At 33.4% G+C, this 17,411-nt stretch overlaps 2 protein-coding genes across 2 annotated transcripts in view; both read right to left on the bottom strand.

Moving 5' to 3' along the window:
* Positions 1-5,424: 5,424 nt before the first annotated feature.
* LOC127865679 (uncharacterized) overlaps positions 5,425-17,411 on the bottom strand; it is a 459,001-nt gene continuing 447,014 nt past the window's right edge. Inside the window, exon 10 of the transcript XR_008042730.1 lies at positions 5,425-7,467. The gene's annotated coding sequence lies outside the window, so the exon portion shown is untranslated. The remainder of the gene's footprint in view (positions 7,468-17,411) is intronic.
* Positions 5,425-17,411, bottom strand: part of LOC127865681 (uncharacterized) — a 72,739-nt gene continuing 60,752 nt past the window's right edge. Inside the window, exon 6 of the mRNA XM_052405604.1 lies at positions 5,425-14,089. Within this exon, the coding sequence (XP_052261564.1) occupies positions 13,848-14,089 (242 nt within the window). The 3' untranslated portion in view covers positions 5,425-13,847. The remainder of the gene's footprint in view (positions 14,090-17,411) is intronic.

Raw genomic sequence — 17,411 nt, 5'->3', positions numbered from 1 at the left:
TACCCGGAGTATATTTAAGTATACTTTAGAGTACCCGGGTTACAATTAAAGGGGCCTTTTCACGTTTCCGTAAATTGACAAAATTGAAAAAAGTTGTTTCCGATTCGCAAATTTTCACTTTAGTTATGATATGTGTGAGGAAACAGTAATACTGAACATTCACCATGCTCTAAAATAGCCATTATATGCATCGTTTGACGATGTAAAAACCTGAAAATTATAAAGCGTTGCAACGCGAAACGAATTAATAATTTGGAAAGTTCTGTTGTTGAAATATTTTGTGAAACTACGAGGATTGCTTATATAAAGTATAAAATACATCAATTATTGCATCAGGAATGATGGTCGAGTGGTCTAAGTGGTAGACTTTTTACTCCAGGACTCTGGGGTCAGTGGTTCTTTTTTTCTTTGTTAAAATTTATTCTTGATTTTTACTGGAGATTTTTAAATCCAATGTTTGCATTTATCAATATAAAGCGTTTAATGACAACCTTCAAAACATGCCAAAATCTGTGAAAAGGCCCCTTTAAGTAGTACCCGAGCCGACACTGACAAATCGAGCCTTATTAAAGATAATCGCTTTTTTTCGATGTTGCCGAATTTTCACCAGCTTTTGTTCCCTCAACATAAGCGTCATAATATTATATGATTTTAAACAAATATTTCACAATATACACAGTTTTCCAAGCGTGAGAGGAGTCTTTGACGGACCATTGACACTTAGATCGCCATGTGATGGATGAGAATATTTGTTCCAAAGAAAGGTTTCCACATGCTCAATGTAGCGTGCATATGTGACGCTATCATAATTTTGGAAATTATGGCACGGTGACTGGGCTTCAATCGCGCCGAATACATATGGAGTAAGTATAACTTCGCAATGTAGCTATGACAAAATTCGTGGCTTGAACGAATTTATAACATGGCGCCCACGCCGCCAATGTCGCTTGATTGGTCATTGTTGGCTCTAGTACTACTTACATGTACCCCGGGTACTCTTAAGTATACTTACATGTACCCTGGGAACGGAAAATATACTTAATCGTACCTGGTCGATATTAGACTGTACCCGAGTTGTATTCCCGCCATAAATCCGATGTCGTAAAACGCGCTACCGATTATCTGAAAAAACTTCTCTTTTTAAAAAAACTGTATCAACATGCATTTTGAGTACGAGTTTCGATAATATAGAGGCCATTTTACAGAAAATTGACATAAATGTGAATGTAACTAATTACAAAAAAATAGCAGACAACAAACGAGTTAGCGTTTAATTTCCCGGGTACCTTTAAGAATATTTACCGTACCCTGGGTACATGTAAGTATACTTAAGAGTATACATATAAGTAGTACCCGAGCCGACAATTACCAATCGGGCATAAATCGGGCGTTTTTTTTATCGGCTTTCTTTTAATTAATGATATTCACATTTTTTGTCAATTTTCTGTTAAATGGCATATATATTATCGAAATTCATTCTCAAAAAGCATACGTTAATGCAGTTTTTTTAAAAGAGAAGTTTAATTAAGATAAACAATACCATCGGATTTTGGGCGGAAAAACAACTCCGGTACAGTCTAATATCGACCGTGTACATTTAAGTATATTTACCGTACCAGGGGTACATAAAAGTATACTTAAGAGTACCCGGGGTACATGTAAGGAGTACCCGAGCCGACAATGACCAATCGAGCGTCAATGTCGGCATCTGCATATTGGTCTCTTCAACCGACTATTTTATATTATCTATAAATTGCATCGGTATATAAAACAGATATGATATTTACTTCACCTTTTTAATAAACAAACTACGGACAGATTTGTAGGGAACCATTTTATCTCAAAATTGAAACCATAACACAAGAGCTGTCAGAAGACAGCGCGCTCGACTTTTCGAGTGCTCGGCAGTATAACGTAAGCCATCATGGGGAAATTGTTCATATTCAATAAGGTCAAGGTAATATTATCATATTCTAACTGGAAGAGGACTATAATTGAAACATATTGATCGCTTATGTTTTCAAGAAGTGCTAAATTATAGACGATTCTGAGTTCAGGTATATTTTCCACAATCTATTGAACATTTGTAAAGACATAAAACAAACTAATAAGATAATATTTCAAGTTTGATAGCAATAGCTTGGGTGGGATGGTTGGACGGTCTTTCAAAAATAAAATAATAAAAATAAATATTTGTGTTTTTTTAACCATGTTTCAAACAAAAATCTTTTTGGGTGGGGATGCAGAGGGGGAATAATGTGGGGAATAATTATTTTTTAAACACGAAAAAACAACAACACTTTTTTTGGTAGGGGGGGGGGGGGATTCTGGGGTGGGCCGAGGGGGATGGTTTGGGTGGACTCCATTGTGGTATGACAGGTAAGAGTTGTTTTGTCAAAATATGAATCAAATTTGATCAAAAATAAAGAAGTTAAGGCAATTTAAGCAGAATTAAAATTAAAGGTCATTCAAAGGTCAATGTCAAAGTCAACTTGCCAGGTTCAGTACCCTCATGATAGTAAGAAAGTATTTGAAGTTTGAAAGCAATCGCCTTGATACTTCAGAAGTCAAGTGCATCTTAACACAAAATTTCACAAAATATTCAAAGTTACTTAGTAAACAAGAGGACCCAGAGGGCCCTAGTTCGCTTACCTGAGAGGAGTCGGTTGATTCAAACTTTACCAAACGTCAAACTTGACCTAGATATTGTCCAGACAAACATCCTGGTCAAGTTTCATCATTATTGAACCAAAACTCTGGCATATGGAGTGTTTTTGTTTTTGTAAGATTTGACCTGGTGACCTATATTTTGAGTTGACCCCACTTACCAAACATCAAACTTAGCTTACAAAAATAAATATTATGACCAAGATTCATAAAATCTGAAACAAAATTGTGACCTCTAGAGTGTTTACAAGGATTTTGTATAATGTAATGAACATTTGGAAAATCTAAGGGCAATAATTATGGCATTAATTATGTGATATATATATAAAACCAATCTTTGTACAAAGTTTCATGATGATTGGGCAAAAAATGTGATTTCTAGAGTGTTTACAAGCTTTTTTTACTATATAAATATAAGAAAACTGCCCCCCCCCCCTCCCACCGGCAGTCATGTTATTCAACTGACCGGAACCATTTTCGAACTCAACTCTCAAATCAAGGAAACAAATGTTCTGACCAAAATTTATGAAAATTGGGCCAAAAATGTGACTTCTAGAGAGTTCACATGTTTTCACTATATACATATAGAGAAAAATGCCCCGTCCACTGGCGGCCATGTTTTTTCACCGATTTGGACCATTTTCCAGCTCATCCGAAATATCAATAAAACCAATGTTTTGACCAACTTTCATGATGATTGGGCAAAAATTGTGACTTCTAGAGTGTTTACAAGGTTTCTCTATAGCCAAATAAGGAAAACTGCCCCCCCCCCCCCGGCAGTCATGTTATTCAACTGACCGGAACCATTTTCGAACTCAACTCTCATTTCAAAGAAACAAATGTTCTGACCAAATTTCATGAAAATTGGGCCAAAAATGTGACTTCTAGAGTGTTCACATGTTTTCACTATAGCCAAATTAGGAAAACTGCCCCCCCCCCCCTGGTAGCCATGTTATTCAACTGACCGGAACCGTTTTCAAAATCAACTTTCATATCAAGGAAACAAATGTTCTGCGCAAATTCTGGCGGCCATGCTTTTTCACCGATCTGTACCATTTTCGAACTCGTCTGAGATATCAATAAAACCAATGTTTTGACCAACTTTCATGATGATTGGGCAAAAATTGTGACTTCTAGAGTGTTTACAAGGTTTCTCTATAGCCAAATAAGGAAAACTGCCCCGCCCACTGGCGGCCATGTTTTTCAACGGACCGGAACCACTTTTGAACTCAACCAACATATCATTAAGGCAAACATTTTGACCAAGTAACATGAAGATTGGGCATGAAATGTGACTTCTACAGTGTTTACAAGGTTTTTCTTTTTTTTGACCTAGTGACCTAGTTTTTGACCCAGCATGACCCAGTTTCGAACTTGATCGAGATATTATTGGGACAAATCTTCTGACCAAGTTTCATGAAGATCGGACATGAAATGTGGCCTCTAGAGTGTTTACAAACCAAATGTGGACGACGGACGGACGGACAAAGACCGGTCACAAAGGCTCACCTGAGCAATCAGATGAGCTAAATAAGGGCCATAATTCTGTCAAAATGCCAACCAGGGTTATGCAACATAACCTGTACCCCTTATGATAGTTAGCGAGTGTTCCAAGTCTGAAAGCAATAGCTATGATACTTTAGGAGTAAAATTGACCAAAACACAAAACTGAACCAAATTTTCAAAATTCTAAGTATAAAAGGGGCTATAATTATGTCAAAATGCCAGTCAGAGTTACATAACTTTGCCTGCACAGTCCCCTTATGATAGTAAGTGTTGCAAGTATGAAAGCAATAGCTTTGAAACTTTAGGAATAAAGTGGATCTAAACAAAAACTGAACCAAATTTTTCAATTTTATAAGTATAAAAAGGGGCATAACTCTAAAAATAATGCTGACAGAGTTATGCACCTTGACCTACACAATTGTCTTGTCATAAAGAAGTATTCCGAGTTTTAGTTAATTAACTTTGATAGTGTTAAAGTTATTTGACTTTATCGAAAACTTTAACCAACGCCGACGCGAGTAGTATAGCTCTAATTTTTCTTCGAAAAGTCGAGCTAAAAAACTAAAAAACTTTAACCAACAGCGACGCCAACGCCAGGGCGAGTAGCATAGCTTTCATTTTTCTTTGAAGTCAAGCTAATATTATCAGAAATCCATTTACATCCGGGTATAGACTTGCTCGCAAAATGCCAAGCTCCCATCCATACATGTTTCTGATTTTCAGATTGATTTAGGATGTTTAGTTAAATGGCAACCTCCTAAAAATTATTTTAAGCGGCCATTTTGGATAACGACCCCCCATGGGAACACATTTTTTCGAGATAACACATTTTTTTCGTGGGAACAAATATTTTCTTTTCCCCCAAACAATGTAGATCATGATCAGCACATTAAAAACCATTCCAATCATGGGCCCCAGCTCCTAGTTAACTTGTATGACTGGTTTGTGGAAAACAAACAATTGCAATAAATCCATACAGGATTTTTATTTGCCCCGGGATTCATGTCCATTTTTACAAGTCAGGGTTGCCTACATATAACTGTTTGATATGAACACGTTCCCTGTAAGATGTGACCATTCTTAACAGGTTTGCATGCAAATTTAACCACGAGCCATTTTTAATAGAATTTCAAAAGAGTTAGTCACCATTTTTTCAAAAATACTCTACTTAATATGTAGTACCATAGGTATTAATTGTGTTCAGCAAAGACAACATATAAATGGGTTGCAAAAATCAACAGAACACATGGCAAGCTGAAAATGGAAGTTTTATTTTGCTGGACTTCTGTTGCTGGTCAAACAACGACAAGACAATGTTGAGATTCTAACGTTGACACAGAGGGTTGACGCAGGACAAGTGTAGACAACACCCATAAACCCACACAACAGCCAACAGACACTGGTGGGTAACACCGTGAGCTGTGACCACAACTTATATACAACTAGACGCGCACACACTGGTTTTGATAATTACAAATATGGTTTGAAATTGTATAAATCAAACTAATATAAATAAATGTCGTGAAATTCTTTTAACACTGGTACGTATCTCCAAGGTATGCTGCATATTCAGTTTAAACAAAATGGATATTATTAAATCACATGTTGAAATGCAATCTATAAAATAAAGATTTACACTAATTTCAAATACTTTTTAAATATGTTTACATTTTTTTGGTTACAAATGTAGTAAATCTTTTTAAAGTGAGTATCTTCAGAATTGTGTGTTTACATATTTTATAAATTGTGTACAAATACACAAAAATGCACCAATCCTATCAGCTAAATAACACATGCATACAGACACAAAATTTCAAAAACCACAAATTAGCACTTCTAAAAGTTTACAATACAAAAATCAAGTGGACAGCTTTTCAACTACAATTTGACTAAAAAGATCACAACAAGTTTCGGGGTTGATATGTCAAGAACATTGCAGAAAAATCACATACAAGAAACATGTATTCTTCAAGCACACTTATATCAGCAAAACTAAGTTTTGGTATAACAAACTTAAACAAAAACAAACTTAAGGAATAGCTTGGATAAACCAGGATTATTCAAATACCTGTCATAAAAATATTCATCAATTACAAATTGACATCAGTTGCAAACTACTAGTAATGTCTGCTAACAATATTACTATGTTTGTAATCAATTTTTTAATGTTGGAGGGAAAATAGGAATCAATCCATCTATCAATCAATCAATCAATCAATCAGCCATCTGTATTTTTTTTATTAATCTGTCAGCCCAATATTATAGTAAACATTTGAGCTAATCTCAGTCGAAATTCATAGATAATACAGAAAAATGTCATTTAGATTCTCATACAAAACATTTTGATACTGAAGTGTACACATTTGCAGTCAGAACTCCATTTTCACGTTTGACTACCTATACAAGTCTACATCTATGTCTTCACACGATAATGAATGCTTTCACACACAGTTTGCATGCACGTCAAATCAGAGAGCATATCGCTTAAATAAATTCTTGCCTACAACTTCAGAAAAGAGATATTTTGAAAGATAGAAGCTTTATAAAATGTAAAAATGTCAAATTCACCATTACCAATCCAATCTAATTCCTGCACAGAAAACTCCCCAAAATAAATGTTATTTCTTACTTATATGTTATGAGTTGCTATTTTTTTCTGATATAAAAAATTTGATCTGATTCCTGCACGGAAAAGTCCTAAAGAAATTATATTGCATCCTTATTTTTCATTTAATCTGTTTTCATTAAGAACCTAGAATAGAAGCTGGAATGCATGTTAATTCTGTATTCCACCTTGTCTAAGGCTCCTTTGTACAGCCTGCAACAAATATGCATAGTTATGTTTGGTTAGAAATTTACTTTGTTTGAGTTTCAGGTTAATTAGGCGCTGATTTTTCTAATATTTTCCGCAGCAAAACTTTGACATACATTAAATTGCATGAATGCGACTTTGGAATCAAATTATTTTCTATGTCAACAAAAATCAAACCTGACTGTGAAAATTTAAGAACAGATCCCAGTCTAAAAATGGTTCTTTATTTGAAAATTCTGGTGCAATACTTTAAAATTTACAGGGAAGATACATTACTTCAATTTCAAAACATGCACAAAACTTAATAAACTTGGATGCTCCTAAGTCTCTTCAAGAGTTCAGGTGGATGCTGTGTTATTTAATATAAATTATTTCAAAAAACACCACTTTATATAAACATGAAAGCAAGTAAGTGACCATGGAAGTGAAAAACTGCGTACATAATGAGCACTTTTGAAACAGAAGTCCATCACAGCAAGCACCTTCGTCTATTACAATGTAACATGTACAAGTTGGCTTGGCCAAATAAAGTATGAAAACTAAAGAAATGCCATGAATTAATGGTGTTATGCAGAGGATATTGCAACGCGAATAAAAGCGTTAATGAAGTTGTAATGATTTTGTTTTGTAATCCTGATTTTTTATTGATTTTTTTCTTCGTGCTAATTTGTCAATACCTTGGTAGTACTTATTCCATAAAATCCCAAGATGGTGAATAGTCTCGGTTACAAATTTTGCCTTATATGTCAGTATGTAATCAGCACAGAAGTTCTCAACAGTAAACAAATAGGATGTTCAAGCATAAACAATCTAATGATATTGTAATTTAAGGTTAAAACCAACACTTTTTCTTTACATTTTTACTTTCTTGCCAAGCAGGAAACCACTTTGTTGTAAACACAACCTAAACTACACACATCTCATATTTCTAAGCTGAAACTATTTACATGAATATTAGTTTAATACAATTGTAAAAAATATTTTGGTCAGACATTTTTTTTTAAACAAACAATCTATTCTTTCAATCACACAGATTTGGTTTCTCATTGAAAATAATCCTTAACTTTTGTGCATATGATAAATAACAAATTAAAAGATGATTGTGTGTGTGTCTGTGAATCAGCTCAAAAATATGTGCATGCCAGTTTGAAACTTGTAAATACCACAGAAATGTAAAACTTTGAGAAAATTCTTTTTATCAGACTCATTAACTCTATTCAAATTTCATTCTGCAAAACAACCTACTTGTTTAACTGCCATAACTATGCCACTAACAAAATAAAAATATTTTTGTTTGAAACCTCAAACAATCAACCATTTGTAAAACAATCCAAGTGAGCTTATTAACCCGATGATGGCAAACTTCTAATTACCACTACTGCAAATGGAATTCTGTCATTGACACACTTTGAAAAATGCAGTGCAACAAACAATGCACAAAATGCAATAAAATATTTATGAGAGATGTGTGAAAAAAGCATCAACTAAAAAGCATTTACACTTGGTGTAATGTTTTGCAGCAAAGCAAGTTTTGTACAGCACTACAGTGAACCTTAAAACCATACACTAATAAAAATATAGAACAACAACAATGATAATAAACAAGAAAAACAAACAAAATGATGCATGGGTGGTACCTTTTGAAAGGTAATCAATTAAGGAGTGGATTCACAAATAATTTCAATTTTTTGAAAATAAACCTCAATAATTACGATTAATATAAATAATGTTTTTTCTTCTCAGGAATTTATTTCATGTTATTTATATTTTTATTAAACATCTGTTTCCTTCCTTTTCCGCACTAAGAATTGATTACAGGTGACAGAAAATCTTATACAGCTTAAGTGGATCAAGCAGATGTTTTTCGTGTTCAATGATGAAAAAGAAATTGTGAATTGCAAGAAATGTAAAAATGTTTTGTGTTTCATTTTAGCAGTATTTTCTTTTTATATGACTTTTTTTTAAAGATGCCTTTATAAAACTGTTTTATGCTCAAGCATGATATACATCGAATGTTTATTAATCATTACCCATGGGTTGACAGAATGTTAATGAACATCTGGCAGATGTTGAACAAATATATAACCAATGATCAAACAATAATTGTAGCTTGCTAATGAAGCATAGCATGATTCATATCGCACAAAAATGGGCCTTATAACATATAAGGCGATATCAGAACAGAGTAGCTCCAGATATGCCTCTGAATCTGTATACTCTGATAAGGAGTCATAATGTCCCCTAATGAGACCACAAAACATTGCCTGACTTTAACTCTTTCAGTGCGGGAACCGAATTTTGAAGGCCTTTGCAAACAGTTTGGATCCAGATGAGACGCCACAGAACGTGGCGTCTCATCAGGATCCAAACTTTTTGCTATTCTGATAGTATTCTTTGAAAAAAAATAGAAGAAAATGCTAATTTTAGAAATTCATCAGACAACATTTTAGCAGACGACAAATTTCCCAGCATGCAAAGGGTAAATACCAACAAGAAGCAGTCACAATTGTGCAGGCTGGTCTTGAGCTATGCTGGCTGCATGTGGAATAAAACCCATTTTAACAAAACATGAGTCATATAATTATCACACATTTACACTCAAAATGTCATATGACATATAGACATATTCATCTTGAAAAATAAAATTGATACAAAGTCAAACACAAGGATGATTAATAAAAATTGGCAGGACGATATCCGCTACATCCAAGCACCATGTCTGACTCTGTAGAAACCATTTTTGTATAAAAAGCGGAAATAAACAATAAAAACATAAATTGTGACAATAGATAAACATTTCATGATAAAAATTACCGTAATAATAAGTAAAGCACAAAAAATGTACAATCATCAATGCAAAAATTTCGGTTTTGTTTAGTCACAACAGAACATTTACAGTACATTTTGCATGGTCACAGTAAGAAGAAGCAACATGAAAATGGGTTTAAAACCACAAGGTCTGTGTCTGATATGTAACCATAGGATCATGAGGATGTATATGAAGCACCAGGACAAATACAGACACTAGGTTGGCTGACATGACACTTTCAGAAACATTTACATGGCAATCTCAGGATAAGCAATGATTAAATCATAGTTATTTGTTAGAAAATGCACTAACCTAAACACAATTTTTAACGAACATATTTGCAATATTCTGTCCATATCTGATTTATTATCATTTTGCTTTTTTTTAAATTACATATACACCTTCCGACAATTTTAAATTAGGGTAAAAATTATCCAATTGTACACATTTTGTTGAACATTAGTTCTTTAAATCTTATACAACTAATTTGCTATGATTTTGCACTTAAGCGTTTGTGAACTTTCAAAACTGGAACATTAAAAGCAAAATATAAAACAACAGCAGTCAATTATTAGTTTTTTAAACAGAAATGTATTGTCTGAAAAATGGAATTAGAGGAAACAATCTAAACACAATACAACAAGGAAACAGGTTAAAATACTTTGGCTATAAAACATCAATGTCTTCTTGAATTTATGCTATAAATTAAAGACTTGAATTTGAGAGAACTAAAACAGGACAACAAAATGGTAGACTTAACAAGTACAAAAACAACAGTGTATAAAAGATTGGATAAATCTCAACATCTTTACAAAAGATTGTAAAATAGCAATCAACATTAAGTTTCCTTTCTAACAATAAATATTTCACAAGCATTCAAGTTTTAACTTCTCAAAAATAATAAATAAATAAATAGAAAACATCTGCACTACCTCTACTATATACATATAGTGACATTGTATCAACTTTCACAGCACAAATTAATCAACATGATTCAAGACATAAAAAGATATCCTAGAATATAAATGATCTTTAAAAAGCTCTAAACAATAACAAAATGTATGGAAGTATTGAAACTGAGTTGCACAATTTATTTATATTTTTGAAATTAAGTTGTTTCCCTTTATTATAAAAATAGTTCTTATTACCGTCATATTACAATTCTTCTAGTAGGAAAGATAACTTACACTTTCATTGAATCAAAACAATGACAAGAGTTGCATCCCATTACTAAAAATAATCTCTTCTTCAAAATAGCACTCGCAATTGCAAGTCAGTAAAATATCATAATGGTGGACAGGACCACTGATGATGCAACATGTAAATGTTTATCAAAGTATGGTATGGAAGAGTTTAGCTCTATGCTTTACAAAATTATTATTAACTTAGTTATGTATTGGTTTTAGTTGACTAGAGGCATAGAAGCAATATTTATAACTCTTCATCTTCATCCATTAATCACTTCAAATTATAAACTTAATATATATTGAGACTCAACATTTATAAAATGGGGGTTAAACACTTTAAATAGCTTAGCAATATTAATATCACATTAATCTTTATGCACTGATATTATTTTATTTCTGTACTGGAATTGAGTAAAATCAATAAAACAGAATCACACCAAACCATATCTATGGTTAAATTAAACACACTTGATTAAACATAATATTGCGCGAACACAAATTATCAAACATGAAGGAAATATATAAGATTAATCCTAAGAGTATAAATGAGTGTTTAGTTTTCATGCTATACATCTGGCAGCAACAGTGACACTATGATGCCTTTAGTTTTCATGCTATACATCTGGCAGCAACAGTGACACTATGATGCCTTTAATCATACTTAAATCCATATGAGCCTTGCACTGTGAAAACTTGGTTTAATGAATGTGCGTAAAGTGTCGTCCCAGTTTAGCATATAAAGTCAGCCCAAGCTCACCAAGGACAAAACTTTTTGCCTTTAAAGAGACTTCCAATCAACAAATACAAATACTGTAATTCCATTAAAGCAAAATGTGTTGTCCTTGATAAGCCTCTGCAGACTGCACCGGCTAACGTGCAAGGATACTTTACATTGCATTAAGCCCCATTTTCCCAGACTGCACCGGCTAATCTGCAAGGATACTTTACATTGCATTTAGCCCCATTTTCCCAGACTGCACCGGCTAATCTGCAGGGATACTTTACATTGCATTAAACCCCATTTTCCCAGAGCAAGGCAGATGCAAATGTAATTAAAGAAATGCAGCCCCATACTTTGCTTAGCAGCCTGACTACCTGCTTTGTCTCCATAGACTGAACTGTACCTGTACATTAATACAAATTATGAGTGATCTGAACACAGTATAGCCACACTGACGAGACTTATTTGTGTGTGGCAGAGAAATTCTAATCAGTGAGTCAGTTACCCTTGTCCAAATATTATGATACAAAATTAAGAAAAAAAACAACATTTTTCTTTACTGAATACATAATTATTTTGACAGAATCTACTAAACTGTACAAAACAACAAAACATGATTACAAAAAAGAAGAACAAAACACAAATGCATAGATAATTGAAAATCATTTCACAAAATCTAACATAATAGTATTTTTGTTTAAATCTTTTTTAAGCCCCCACTTAACCAAGTTTTTCAAAAGACTATTAATTTCTTTAATATTAATCAACATGATAGAAGTCTACGAAAGATAGTGGTCATATAAAAAATAACTGGTGTTGTCCCCCGTTTTTACATGCTCAAAACAATGTAAGTGCAAAGAAAACCATAGGCATTATTAGATGTCATGTTAAAGACATCATTAATAAATAACACATTTTGACTACCCTTTTGCATTCTTTTTCACAGACAAGTGTGTGCAACACCAGTTAAACCTTACATGTGTATTATTAGTTTAATAATTGACCACTGTGCCTCAGTCAATAAGCTTATCTACCAGTAAATATTAGAGCATTTTCTGTCTAGTCAATAACTGCATAAAAAGAAATCTAAAATTCAAGAGAGAATAAAGTTTTGATGGAAGTATGAAACCATCATCAGTTACCATCTGCTCAAATGATGTACAAGTTTGATCGACAACAAGATAAATCAGGTAGTGCTTCTTAAGAACTAAAAATAATTATTAAATCAAACGTTGTTTGACATTAACATTTCAACTTTGACATTTAAATCTAAGCTGGAACAAAATACTAACATTCTGAGTTACAGTGTAATATTGCCTCATTAGTGCAAAAAGGTACCATTTGCCTTCTAATTTCAATGTAACATAAAACCTTTTTGCACCGATGGGGCAAATTATGTTACTGTCTTTTGTTCATAATAATACAATACATGTCATAACAAGTATTTCCACAGAATCAATAGAATCTATTAAAAACATGTTTACTTCAATATTCATGATTGAACTTGCTTAAATAGAGATCAAAAAACCTTATTTGAAGACATTTATGAAATAAAGTAGGAAAGCTTTGCTTGTGTAAGCTGATTATTTTGGCTGTTCTAATTCATCATAATTTTGTTTTACCATTATTTCGAATGACTGCATAAACATGGACAATACTGCAAAAGATTGCTGTATATATACATTACATACCATGCAAATGTTAATATATTGCAGACCTAATTTAATTGTGTAATTTCTGTTCTACTGCGTGATATTGCCTCACTCAGGAGTTAACACTTTCCTTTTCAGAATGCAAGTCTACAAAAAACCACTTTGTATATGCTTTGTAGGGACACAGAGTTATCACCTTAGAAAAAGTACAAAAACCATATAAACAATTATATATGCCATCATGGATCAAAGACAATGATCAGCAATAAATACATAATGCAAAAAAAAACAATAATAACAATGACAACAACAATATTGTAAGAAGCTTATGATATCAATGATTTGTGATTTCATCGCTTCACTTTGTGACTTGCGATAAATGAGAGAAAGAACAAGAACCAGTTAAAACTTGAGACACTGATTCAAACATAGGATCATAAATGACTTCAAAAACTAACATAAACACTCAGCGATTGTAAACACTGCTGCAAAACTAGCTCAGCAGGTCAAAGGTTTCTGCATAAAGGTCATGGGCAAAGTTGATCTGCCCCTTGAGACTGCCCAGCATACGTCTGTGCTCAACGCCGAGCTCGCGCAGGCTGGAGATGCTCATAAGCACCCGGGGGAAGAGGCCTGGCTCCTCGGGGTGCGTGGCGCCCACCTGGTTCTGTAGGGCCTGGATCAGCAGTTCTTGCAGGCGGCTCACCTTGTCTCGATTCTTCAGGCCTTGACGGTCTGCAGACAGAAAATGAAATAATAAAAGATGTTATTTTCCTTCAATTTCATGCTTTTGCACATTTATTTTTATCAATGGGCTATGTAATATAAGGATCACTGGGCACGAAAGAAGTGTGCTTTACATCTTCTATTCATGATGATGACATATTTGAAGTCTCAATTTAATTTGTCAAACTGCCAAGTGACTTTTACTGACAACCAAACATTGTTTGCAGGGGTATATTTAATCTCAAACAGTGCAATCCTGGATCAGAATATTAGAGCAGCAATCACTTTCCTTAATTGCAAGCCCAATAATGTACACTGACCCAGAAAGGTTAAGATTGTCTAAGTTTAATTGTAGTTTTAAGTTTGAATTGTTTCACTCAAATCTGCTTGTTGCTGTTTGCCTTTCGAAATCGACAGGACCCTAATGCACTGGTAAATTGTGCAAAGCTATTAAACACAATATGTATGCATAACTTATGTATTTGTTACAGTCTTTAGGAAAATGACTTTTTAGCAGAGCCATTTAATTATTTTGTTGCCATATTTGTAGTTACGGTGCATACAAAATATTGTTTAGAATGAATAGCCACTTTGAGCTGAAATAAGCAAATATTGAGTAGATTAACAGAGCAAACCAAAACATGAAGCATTGCAGTACCCTTCTACTTTGAAATGAGCTGTGAGTGGATTAACAGAGCAAACCAAAACATGAAGCATTGCAGTACCCTTCTACTTTGAAATGAGCTGTGATTTGATTAACAGAGCAAACCAAAACATGAAGCATTGCAGTACCCTTCTACTTTGAAATGAGCTGTGAGTGGATTAACAGAGCAAACCAAAACATGTAGCATTGCAGTACCCTTCTACTACCAAAACATGTAGCATTGCAGTATCCTTCTACTACCAAAACATGTAGCATTGCAGTACCCTTCTACTACCAAAACATGTAGCATTGCAGTACCCTTCTACTACCAAAACATGTAGCATTGCAGTACCCTTCTACTTTGAAATGAGCCAAGTTCTGGGAACACAAAGCTTAATGCATGTGCATTATATGTCACACATGGTGGATTGATATTTAAGACATAATTATCACTTAAAACTAAAATAAATGTTATTCTTTCTAATTCAAATCACACTATGTAGTTAAGTCAAATTAATGATTAAATTAATTACAACAGATACCTTAATATTATGCAAAAAAAAAGAGGTGAATCACCTTTTAATGTGATGCATGGGCTTGAAAATTACAAACATCAAAAGCTTTATTCCCTTTTGTCTGAATTAATGACATTACCAGTTAGTGCAACAAAGCTGCAGGTCAATGCACTGTGCTATGTCTGGCATTCAGGTTGCATTAGCCTCAATGCTGGACACATTCTTTACTTTGTCCTACTTATTTTGTCATGCATATTTTTCTCCATAAATTTCAAATATGTCAAGACATTAACGATAAATTATAAGTGATGCGTGATTTTTAGAGAGACGCACTGCACAATCCTGCATTTTTTATAACTTACTTTTTTTACAGTAGCTTAAAGTGGTTTCAGTCACATTTTAGAATAGATATAGAACATACTGATAACTAGAACATACTGATAACTAGAACATACTGATAACTAAAACATACTGATAACTAGAACATACTGATAACTAGAACATACTGATAACTAGAACATACTGATAACTAGAACATACTGATAACTAGAACATACTGATAACTAGAACATACTGATAACTAGAACATACTGATAACTAGAACATACAAGCAACTGTAAAAGCTCTTACTCCTCTTTTTATTTTCATAGAAAACTTAATTAAGTTTCTTAAAAATAAATTGTTTTCTTAGCAATCTCTCGATGTTAGGCCAGGTATTACCAGATATCTATAAAAATCGATGTGCATCATGCCATATATATTAGAATTAAATATTTTTTCTGTACAACAGTTTGATGAAGTTCTTGATAAATATTCACACATAAGTAACCACACAGTATCGATTTTATTAATGTATACAAAAGCCCAAATTTTCAAATTATAAGCTATTAAATTACCCTTTTAATGCTTTTTGCTAAACAAGAGGGCTAAAGACCATAAGCGCTCACCTGTTTGGAGCATGTAGTGTTAGTAATTTTATACTTTTTTGACCTTGTGACCAAGTTTTAGACCCACATGAACCAGTTTTAAATTTTGCCAAGATATGATTATGATAAATATTTTTACAAAGTCTCACAAGATTGGACAATAATTGTGGCCTATAGAGTATTCACAAGCCTTTTCTTGAATTTTACCTTGTGACCCAGTTTTTGACCCCTCGTGACCGATTCGGTTGAGATATTATAAGGACAAATGTTCTAACAGAGTTTCATGAAGATTAGGCAATAAATGTGTTTTCTTAAGTGTCCACCTGCCTTTTCTTCAATTGACTTAGTAACCTAAAATTTTTTATATCATGATACCCAGAACTCATACAATATTTCATTTATATAAGGTTCAAGAGCCTTTTCTTTCATTTGACCTAGTGACCTAATTTTTTACCACATCTAACATATTTTGAAATTTGGTTGAAATATAATAATGACTAATGTTCTGACCAAGTTCAGTACAGATTGGGCAATAAATGAGGCATCTAGAGTGTTAGCAAGGCAAAGACCACCCATGACGGGGGAACAACAGAAGGACAAACAACAATTTCAAATGCTCAACCAGAGCAACCTGTGCAAAGGTGAGCTAAAAATGCAAAGGTGAGCTAAAAAATGCAAAGGTGAGCTAAAAAAATGCAAAGGTGAGCTAAAAAATGCAAAGGTGAGTTAAAAAATGCAAAGGTGAGCTAAAAAATGCAAAAGTGAGCTAAAAATGCAAAGTGGAGCTAAAAAATGCAAAGGTGAGCTAATAAATGCAAAAGTGAGTTAAAAAATGCAAAGGTGAGCTAAAAAATGCAAAGGTGAGCTAAAAAATTAAGTGGCAGAACTGAAAAGCCTGATATGCATTATGAAAACACACCTGACAAAACAGATCATATTTTAGTAGAATTAAGAGACATTTTGCACCGATATCCACTATATATAAATGGATGACTTCAATTGTCAAGGCAATTTCAGCTAAACAGCAACAATTGTAGAGAAAACACAGTCACAGTTAGCATAAATCTTAAGTAAATGCTGAACTTTCCTATAGGATATAAACTAGTCTCCTCATCACATATCAAACATTAAATTAAAAATCTTAAATAAGCAAAACCATGCAGTGATATCACCTGAAATTATAAGCATAACAAGGGCTGTTTGTAAAACATGCATGCCCCCCTATTTGGGCTATAAGTTGTAGTAGC

Source organism: Dreissena polymorpha, chromosome 2 (assembly GCF_020536995.1).
Source record: "Dreissena polymorpha isolate Duluth1 chromosome 2, UMN_Dpol_1.0, whole genome shotgun sequence".
Taxonomy (NCBI): domain Eukaryota; kingdom Metazoa; phylum Mollusca; class Bivalvia; order Myida; family Dreissenidae; genus Dreissena; species Dreissena polymorpha.
The sequence above is the reverse complement of the archived record's forward strand: the minus strand, read 5'-3'. Positions and strand labels throughout refer to the sequence as shown.